We start from the raw sequence: 10,220 nt of genomic DNA, 5'->3' as shown, positions 1-10,220 counted from the left end.
CTGAACCATGTGCACGGCCCAAGAGTGAACCATTCCAGAACTGGCAATTCCACACACTACTCACCCCTGCCCCCCACATCTTCTCGATGCACTAGCCTCCCTGCTATGCCAGTCTTAAGTTATATTTCAGCCTTGTCTTGGGTTTATTTGGAGGTGGAAGCCCTTGGTGATGAAAGAGGCGGGCACAAACTCTCAAGAGGGTTCCAGCCTCAGCTACACTGGCATTCAAACTGCCAGTTCTTTTTATTTACACATCAGGAGGTATCATTCCAGCTCCTCCAGAGTCACAGTTAAAGAAAGTCAACTTAAAAAGAAGTTTTGTCCCAAGCTGCTCCATCAACGTTGGGTTATAGGAGACATCAGGCAGCACCCAGGTAGTTGGGAACAGTGATTTTGCAAAATGAAAGCCAAAACCCACAATTAGATTGTGTCTTGTGCACCATTCCCCCCAAAAGAAGAATATAAAACAAAAAGAAGACACCAGTTCTGGGTCATAAGAAGGTATCAGCACAAAACCCCTTCAGTTCAAAGGCTGTGCAGATGCTGCCGCTTGTCCAAACAGACTGTCTAGTATTCATCGAGCGTATCGGCCCGGGGAATGGAGAGCCCCCGCTCCTTCAGGGCCTGCACTTTTCGCTTCTCCGATTCCTGCTTTGCTTGCTGCTCTACCCGCTGTACCTCTAGGATCTCCTCAATCGACACTTGCTGCAACGGTGTGTCACTTTCCTTCTCCAGGTCCTATGGAGGAATAAGAGTCAAGTCATACAATCACATCCAAGATGACAAAGGCAGCTGTCAATAGCTAGGTTGATCCACAGATTGCAATACAAGAACTTGTAAGCCCTCTTGGAGAGAGTTTGGGCTCTGGAGCATTCAGCTGACGCTTCTCATACAATATGGCTGGTGAAGAAGGCCCAGTTCTTAATGAGATGCTAAACCTTTGTAAACCAGAAAGCTAGGGAACGGATGTCGGGGGGCATGAGTTGCTTACTTACAATTTCTCCCAGAAGAACCACGTTCTCGCCTCTCACAACGAAGATGCCACGGGGGATGTCGCCATATTTTTTACCCACGTGAATGCGCTCCACTGTCTGGTGCAACACCAAGTTGGCTGCAAGTTTCAGGAGGGGAGAGAACAGAGATGGGGCTGAAATGAGGGGGAAAGAGAGGCACGAGAAATCTAACATACATGGACAATACCTTCAATGCCCTTCATGATTTTCTAGAGCTGTGCTTGAAGAGGTTGATTGAGTACCACCCGACAGTAAACTGCATGCCGGCCTCTGATGCACTATGTCCTCAAGTGTGATACCTTTTATTGTTCAGTTTCAGTGGCAATTGCAGCTCCCAGACTTTGTTCTGGGATAAGTTCTGTGCCAGTTCTGCTTTGCAATGAGAGGCGACACACTCGAGGACATAGCCGTAGTGCATGAGGATGGAGCTCTGGGCCAGTGATAAAGCATGCTCTTTGCATGCAGAAGGTTCCAAGTTCTATCCCCAGCATCTCCACTTATAATGATAATCCCAGATGGGTAGCTGTGTAAATCTATAGCAGAATAATAAAACAGTAGTCACCCTGAACTCTGCTGGATAAAAATGAACCAAATAAGACCACATTTGTTAAAGTTTACTCATAGAGGTGTCAAAACCTGCAAGAGGTGCTGTAAAAGCACCACTACAAAATCCCCAAAAATACCACTAAGCCACGGTTTACTTTAACTTGGGTTAGTTTGTCTCCAAACAGAGTCTTGGTTTTTGTAATCACTCAAGCCCTGGCTTTCCATGACACATGCTGGTTTCGTTATCTTTGCATAGCCCTTCAGTTGCTGGTATCCTGGCCTACAGTGCAGAAGGAGTGACACAAGAATTTAGCCAGGCCGGTGTTTGTAACAAAACCACTGATGTCAATAAACCAGCTTCAAACCATGGCTCCTGATATTGGCTTGATAAACCCCACCTAATATTTGGATGATCACACTAACTAACCATGGTTTAATTGAACCATGGTTCATTGCTACATCCGACCCTAGACTGTGATTTTTTAATGCACATGTTCAAGAGCAGCAAGTGGTTGGATCTCCAGTTTGCCTTCCACAGTGCGCACTTGCATAAATGCAGACAATTATGAACATGCTACTGCTGTCCAAAGTGCATAATATTCCCAGCTTTTCAGAGGATCATTTCATTGTGCTGTCCTACCAAGCCCTATTCATCTTGTACAGTAATCTCTTGCTCAATAGAGAGTATAGAAAAACATTTAATCATTCATGATTCATAGTACTTGGCTTAAGCTGCAATGAGGGATTTCTGGGTACGCAACTGTTACGGATAGTCAGAAAAGGCAGCAAGGTGCTCTGAGTCACGGTTGCTCTGAGGCTACTACAGTTGTACTCACAGCACCGCCAGTGGTGGGCAAGGATCGCTGCTCCTGCTTCCCTAACACGGGGTGGGGTGGTGGTGGTTAAAGCTTGCGTTGCCCACCCCAATGTGGTAGATTCTCAGGCACCCAAACCTTGGGGCAACTGCCCTACCTTGTCACAGCGGTGCTACATCACTGCAAAGAGATTGATCTAGTCCTTGATTAGAAAAAAGGTGTGGCCTCTTCTAGTCGTAAGAGGTCCCCTCCCTCTCCAAAGTCACACTGGTCTTTGGTACCTGGAGGCCTGCTCAGCCCCTTGTGAAGCTGCACACCCTCCTGAAATTTAACTCTTTTCAGCTTTACACTTAATGCCCACGTTTGTTTCAGAGGCAACACGAGAAATGCAAGCTCCGGGTGAATGGGGAGAGCTGGCAGGAGCCAGGTTTGTTGGGAAGGATTGCACCATTTCAGAGTTACTCAAGAAATGCTTAAAGCCTTGCTAGACCAGTTTCATTCTGCAAAAGGTCTGAGGCGTATCAGAGCCACATCACACATGACGGTGAGGCCATCGCTTGGCTCCCAACTATTCAGTAGCATTAGATGGAGCTACAAAAGGGAAGCTGTTTAGGAAGGGGAACAGAGATTGGGGTCTTAATGCTGGGAGAGAGAGGTATCCTCACCTGTGTGTTATTCCCTTAAACAAAAATTGCTGCCACCAGACTGAGGTAAGTAATGGCAAGGGAAAGAAAAAAAAAAGACAGTCCCAACGTCTACATCTCTTTCTTCCTCTCAATGTGTTTAAAGCAGCCAGGGGAAGGGTCTTTCCAGTAAAAACATAAGTGGGGAATATTAATCCCGTCTGCAGTTCTTGGGTCTCTTAGTCCAGATGGGATCTCCAGCATCAGACACGATTTCAAGTGAGGGGCTGTGGCTCGGTAGCACAAACCCTTTCTCTGCCATAGAAGGTTGATGAATAACATCAGGCTAGTCACTCTCAGCCTAGCCTACCCCACAGGGTTGCTGTGATAAAACAGGTGAGGGGAAAATGATATAAGCCACTTTGGGTTCCCAATAAAGGGGGAAAGTGTGAGCATTGTAGAAGTCGTCGGCAGAATGTTAAGTTTCAGTTCCATTCTTAATGGCCAACAGTTAAAATTAACTGTTCAGAGGTAATGATACCTTTAAAAAAACAAGTCAAGAAAGACCTGTCCTATTAGGTGCCTTCAAGAACTTTTAGACAGCCAAAAAGAAAGCATCTTGCATATTATCTTCAGAGTTTACAAGGCCTTTAAGAATTCCAGAGCAGCTTTTATTATTCTGTATGGTGCATAACTACTTGGCAAGTGAGACCCTAATTATAAACTCACTTATCTTGAAGAAAGCCAGAAGCTCTTGCTTTGTAAACTGAAGGGGAAGATGGTTCAAGATAAGGCAGCCCAGACTGTTCCCTAGCCATTGACACAGATGATTATTTGGGATGCTTTGTGCAGTACTCAAGTTTTGCATCTAATTCTGCTAAAACTTTTTTTAGCAAACCTGCAGTTAACTGGAAAAAAGTGCCACAAATTGCTAAGCCAATGAGTAGCCCAAGTCTAAATTTGTATGTGTAGACTGGGGAGACCTGGCTTCAAATTCCACATGGAGTTATGAAAAATCCAAATCCAAGGGCCAACCAGATACTCAGCCATAGCCAACTGCAAAGGGTTGCTGAGATGATGAACTACAGAAGCCAAGAACCATGTAAATGCATTGCCCTACTTGGAGGAAAGGCACAAAAATGGAATTGAAAGATCTTCTGAGCACGCCAAACGATCCCACCTAACCTCGCTTACATAAAAGTCTCCATTTCACATTTCAAGCTATAAAATGAGTCATGCCATGTCTGGATTGATGTCACTTATTCTGTAAAGTTACGCCAATGTCCTACTCCAATCTCCTTTTAAGCAAAGGGACGGACTATTCTGAACAGCTATTTACTAGGAGCATATTATAAATTCCCCTGAGAAGTTATTTAAAGCAGCTGCATGGATGATGCCATAATTCAAACTTTAATAGGCCTTTCACAATGTTAGCCTGCTTTTATAGTCAATATAAAATGTCTTCACTTATAAATATTGCTAGAGCGTCAGAGAAAGACTTCTACCACTACTGGTTTTCTTGGACCCATGCATTGTGTTTATCCCTTCTTTATTATCACAGTCTGCTTTCAAAGCGACATTGTGAGCCGCCACAAATAAATTAAACCTATGATCTTTAAAAAACGGTATCACCCTCAATCCTTAAAAGGCTGCCGTTAATAACGGTTTCTTCATCTGTGGTGGCATATTTATTGCTCATTCCCATATCAGCCTCAATACTAGGAAACCTAATCATGTGTGTTTCACAGATCCAAAGCTATTTTTTCTGGTTGTTGCTTAAAGCACCAAAAGCTCCCAAATTTCTTTGCAAGTGGGTCAACAGGCCCCAACCCTGTCTGCTTTAAATAATCAGTTGCTCGAATCTTGCCAGGCGTCTCCCTTCCACAGCCGTAGCGAGGGGGAACTGCGCCCGGGGGACGTGTGTGCCCTGCGTCCCTGCCACGCCCCTGCATCGGGGGGGCAGTACAAGACTACCCCCACCCAATCCCCTGGGAGCTACGCCACTGCTCCCTTCCCACATTGCCAATTCCACTGAAACCACTTTCATTTCTATTCAGCCGTATTTATTGTTCTTGTGGGCAAATACCCTCTGATTGACTCACTCGATGACATGCAAACACATGAACCTACCCAATAAACAAATTAAGCTACCCACTTTTAACACTATCAGCAGTTCTCAGGAAGAAAAGGCCTCTCTTTTTACATTTTACATTTAAGTAAAATAATTATTTATTTATTTATTTAATTTATTTTTTAAGCTTTTATACCGCCCCATCCCCTGGGGGCTCTGGGCAGTGTACAGCAGAGGGAAAACAATGTAAGTAATTAAAACATTTAAAAGCAGCGACAACCATAAAAATAATAATTCCTCATCACATGTTACCCAAAATGTTTCAACTGAAGATACCACAGACCAAACCTGCAAAGAATATTTTCTTACACCAGGCTATGTCCCTTACCAAGAAGCTGAATTCTAAAGAATCAGTCTACAGGTCCACCTAATTCAATGCTGCCTTTTGCCTAGGCCCTAGAACCTGCTCTCAGGTAAAAAGCCATCTTTCCTAAAACCTGCTATGCCCAAGTTCTTTTATACAGAGATGCTGGGGAATTAAACTGAGGGTGTCCAGCAAACAAAGCACTAAGCCAGGATTTAAGACTACATTGCTGAACCAACTGCCCAGCATTTTACTTATTAAATCAGATGGGATTTTTTTTTTAGGACAAATTGATGACTTCATTTTGTATATGGTTTTGGAGAGCAAAGATCAGGTAAAGTTAAGAAGGCCTAAGAAACGTAAGGATTTTCCTAACTACTGTTTGAGAGAAGTATTTCAACAGAGTGCTGAACTGAATTTACACATTTGTACCCTCAAGTGGTAGGAATGCCATTTCTAAGCATTCGGCTCCCTCTAGCGGTAAAGGAGATCACTATATGTAGAACAGTGGCATTTTCATCTGCATTCAAAAATATCCTGATCTATGCTTTGCAAGTGGGTAAAGCTTAATTGGGAGAGTGAATCCACACTGAAGGGATACTACATAACAAAAGTACAGCTGAATCAGATCAACAGTCAATCTGGTGCAGCACCTGGTTTTGCACAGCAGTTGATCAAATTCTCTGGAAAGGCTTATAATCAGGACATTAAGACCAAAACCTCTACTTGTTCCCCTAACCATCCAATATTCAGAGGGCCACTGCCACCGAACATGGAGGTTTCATTTAGCTATTATGAAGAAGTCTGAATTTATACCCTGCTTTTCTGAACCATAAGGAGTCTCAAAGCAACTTACGAACTCCATTCCCTTCCTCTCCCCACAACAGACACCTGGTGAGGTAGGTGGGGCTGAGAGAGTTCAGAGAGAACTGTGACTAGTCCAAGGTCACACAGCAGGCTTACTGTGTAGGAGTGGGGAAATAAACCTTGTTCATCAGATTAGAGTCTGCCATAAATGTGAAGGAGTGGGGAATCAAATCCAGTTTGCTAGATTAGAGTCCACCACTCTAAACTACTATACCATGTTGGCTAATACCTACTGATGGACCTATCCTTTCAAACCAGAAAAATGTTCCCAGTGCATCAGGCTGGAAGATTTGTTTGTTTCCTCTCCCACTTCTACATTAGAGCATATTATTTTCCTTCCCCGTCAAACTTGCATAACAGAATGGCGAAAAAGAATTCGACAAAGGTATAAAGATCTCATTCTCCACATGAAGCCTGCTGAATGACCTTGGGCCAATCACAGTTCCCCAACTCTCTCAGCCCTTGCAGAAGCACACAAAAGCCTTAATCCCCTTCCTCTACAACTCTACCCCTGAAATCAGCCACAAACAGCACATGTTTGTGTATCCACAAATGATGGGAAAAAACTTGGCTATGAATTAGAAATTGAGCAGCTTACTTACAGCAGGGCAAAGTTTTAAAGATCTGGACCAGGATCCAAAGAGACCAGTTTGTACAAATGGAATGGAACCATTCCAGGCTGGAATCAGCCAACTTTTCCAGTCTCACCCATTTCTCCTGCATACTACACTCTTCATTTTACATTAATTTTGAACCTGCAGATTCTAGGATTCTCAGCACAGCCTTCCTGTCAAAAGGACTGCTGCCTTCTTGCAGTAGTGGTTAGATCCAGCCCTTTGTTTGGCCCTAGCAGTTCTCCAACAAGCTTTTTAAAAAGTCACTGTTTCTTTGGCAGGCTTTATAGCCAAAAACAAAATAGGGACACTAGTGATTTTAACTCCCACATGTACCTGTCTTTGGATTCTGGGTTGTTGTCAAACATAGCCGGACTCATGTAGTTGATCTCTGCATCAACAACAACAAAAACAAAAGGGGGGGGGGTAAACTTAGAGGAACATACCAAACTGATCAATGCTTCGTAAATATCCTATCAGTGTCCTGCCGTCTCGGAGGAGGACCAAGTGTTTCTCTAGGGAAAGAAAAGTCCAGATTAGTAGCCAAGTCACCCACAAACCAGCTCAACACAACCTGCACCAAGCAGACTTTAAAAAACAACCACCTCCACCACATCTCCAACCATTACAGACTTGCATCTCCTCTTCTGAGTACGGGTTTCCAAAGCAGATGGAGGGAAACCCTCAAAAAATTTCTACAAATGAAAATTAACAAGATTTAAGGAAGAAAAGAGCTTTTATCTCAGGTCAAAGCAGGCACGACAGAGTGGGGACATGTGGTAACTTCCAACCCTCTCAATGGGATTTAGAAGCAAGAAGCAGGGGGACTCTCGGCTGGATGCACAAAATACTCTTTCTTTTCCAGCATCATCGAGGCATGCACTCTAAATAATATTGGAATTCTGCATATCAATTTGAACCCGATGGTCCACATCCCTTTAAATGCCAGATACATAGGCCTGCTGAAATCCATATAGTCACTCTACAGGAAAAATTCACCTGAGCAACAGAAATAGAAATGACATCACATCCATAGTCATTTTGACCTGTTGCAACTCTGGCGGATCTCTCTGCTGGGCACATTTACATACTCATGACATGGTAATTCCTATCCTAGGTCATGTTATCATAACACATCAGAAAATATTAGCACGACTGGCAACATGCATTATTGCTGCACTGCCCATAACTACTGAAACATTTATATTTTGCTTTTCTCCCCAAAGAAGACAAAAGCAATTAACAATAAAAATCGCAATGCAAATACATCAAACAAAGTTAAGATTCTGTATCGTGTGTATTAGCAAGTATTCTAGTAAAAAATGAAAAGACGTTGTAGCTGGCTCACCTGAGGGATGCCAGGTGCAAGTCACAAGAGCCAAAGATCAAAAGCCCGTTTGGCTCTTGATCTGCAAGTCATACCTTTGGCCATGCCCAGGTTGTTTGCCAAGTTTACTGAAATCAGCTTTCTTAGAGTCTAGAACAGGGGTAGGGAACCTGAGGCTCGAGAGCCGCATGCGGCTCTTCTGCCCTTGCACCCATCACAAAACAAATCCACCTGCCCCATCCTGTTCGCGCAGGGTTGAGCACCAACTGCCCACGGTCGGCTGGGCCGTGCTGCGGGCTTCCCCTCTCACCCGCCCCGTTCGAGCGGGGCAGGCGCTTTCCCGGCGGCCGATGAGTCCGAGCCGCTGGCCCAATCCTTGCCCGCCCTGCAGGCAGCAGGGCGGACGCATCCATGCGCTTCTCAGAATGAGTGGAGTTAAAGGTAAAAAACCCCCAATATATAGTGTTATCTTTATTTTAAATGTCAAAAATTATTTGCGGCTCCAAGTGTTTTCTTTTCCTGTGTAAAACGGGTCCAAATGGCTCTTTGATTGTTAAAGGTTCCCTACCCCTGGTCTAGAATGTGTGTTTGACTAATGTTGGCATCCCCTTTCCGTTGTACAACAAACTCCTACCACTTCCACCCCATTGACCAGGTCATCATCATTGGTTAGGAGCAGATCAAATACAGCCATTCCCCCTTGTTGCCTCTTTCACCTTCTGGACCATGAATTAATCATACAGCTTCAAGCTAAAGCACGGCAATATTCAACTAATCTATAAAGGCTCTTCCTTTGACGGAAAAAAGGGAAACAGTCACTCTCCAGCAGTACGAGGAAGTCAGTCACAGTGGTGTGCAAAGCAATCTCCCTACCTGGCACAGAGATTGCAAAACACTGCTTTAAGAGCATTAAACATGAGAGTTCATTAATTTGCCACATGTCAGAAAACGGACGATGCAATCTTATTTCCTGAAACAAAGCTTAAAAATAAATAATGGAAGGCAGGCACAGGCAGCAACCGTCCTGGAAGGTTGTGGGACGCACAAGAAAGCGACAGGCTAAGAGGGAACCTAGTCTGACTGGAGCATCGGACCAGGATCTGGTGTTGCTCTTCACCTAGCCTACCTCACCGGGCTGTTGGGAGAATGTAATCGTGAAGGAAAGAATCACGCCTGCCAGCCCAGGCTAAGAGAGTCCCGAGAAAGTCAAACGGGTGGCCCAGCTCTCTGCTTCCAGAAAGGACCCCTCCCGATTGAAAGGGGGGCGCATCCGGGGCACGCGCCTGGGGAAGGGGGTGCACTCACTATCTATATCCTGGATGAGGCTCGCGGTGCCTGGCATATAATTCATCTTTCCCCCGGTTGCAGCGGAAGCCCCTCCGCCAGCATCTGCTCTGGAAGAAGCGGAACCTCCCCTTGCTCTCTCCCCGCCCGGTCCGGAAGCACATGCTCCAGCAGGGCGGAGAGAAGCGGCGGGGAGGCTTTGGGTGCCCGGGGGGTTGGTGCGCATGGAGCTCTGAAAGGTTTTGCAAAGCGCCGGCTTAAGGCTTGTATGCCCTGCTAAAATAGGGACCGACCACCTGGCCGAGAAATCAGACCTGATTTTGATCCGGTGCGGAAAAGGGAAGGGAAGGCGATGGGGGCTCGGCTCAAGCTGCAGGAATGGCATTTTGCAGTAAACACGCCCGGGCTCAGCGCATGCTTACTCAAGAGTCAGCCCTGCGGAGTTTGCAAGCTGAGCCCAGCGAGTTTACTGCAAAATGCTGCCACCACTCTTCCCCTCTGAGTTCAGGGAATGTCTATTGCTCCAAAGTAAATAGGCAATTCAGCAATCGTTTGGGATGGCATCACTGGGTTTTCCTGCATGGACTTGTACCCACCAATTGGTCCGGTAATGCAGCATCGAAGGGTGTGCGGGAGCAGCCGTAGTTGAGTTTGTGGGCTAGGAATATAGCAAAATAATAAAACATTCTCCTGCCT

The 10,220-nt window shown here is 45.2% G+C and overlaps 1 protein-coding gene across 1 annotated transcript; it reads right to left on the bottom strand.

Moving 5' to 3' along the window:
• Window positions 1-201: 201 nt before the first annotated feature.
• Window positions 202-9,685, bottom strand: LSM1 (LSM1 homolog, mRNA degradation associated). The gene is made up of 4 exons (XM_048512927.1): window positions 9,546-9,685; window positions 7,360-7,428; window positions 996-1,111; window positions 202-738 (listed from the first exon to the last, which is right to left on the bottom strand). The coding sequence occupies exons 1-4, from the start codon at window positions 9,589-9,591 to the stop codon at window positions 568-570; spliced, it is 402 nt and encodes a 133-aa protein (XP_048368884.1). The 5' UTR covers window positions 9,592-9,685; the 3' UTR covers window positions 202-567.
• Between the last annotated feature and the right edge of the window lie 535 nt (window positions 9,686-10,220).

Source organism: Sphaerodactylus townsendi, linkage group LG12 (genome assembly GCF_021028975.2).
Source record: "Sphaerodactylus townsendi isolate TG3544 linkage group LG12, MPM_Stown_v2.3, whole genome shotgun sequence".
In the NCBI taxonomy this organism is placed as follows: Eukaryota; Metazoa; Chordata; class Lepidosauria; order Squamata; family Sphaerodactylidae; genus Sphaerodactylus; species Sphaerodactylus townsendi.
The sequence above is the reverse complement of the archived record's forward strand: the minus strand, read 5'-3'. Positions and strand labels throughout refer to the sequence as shown.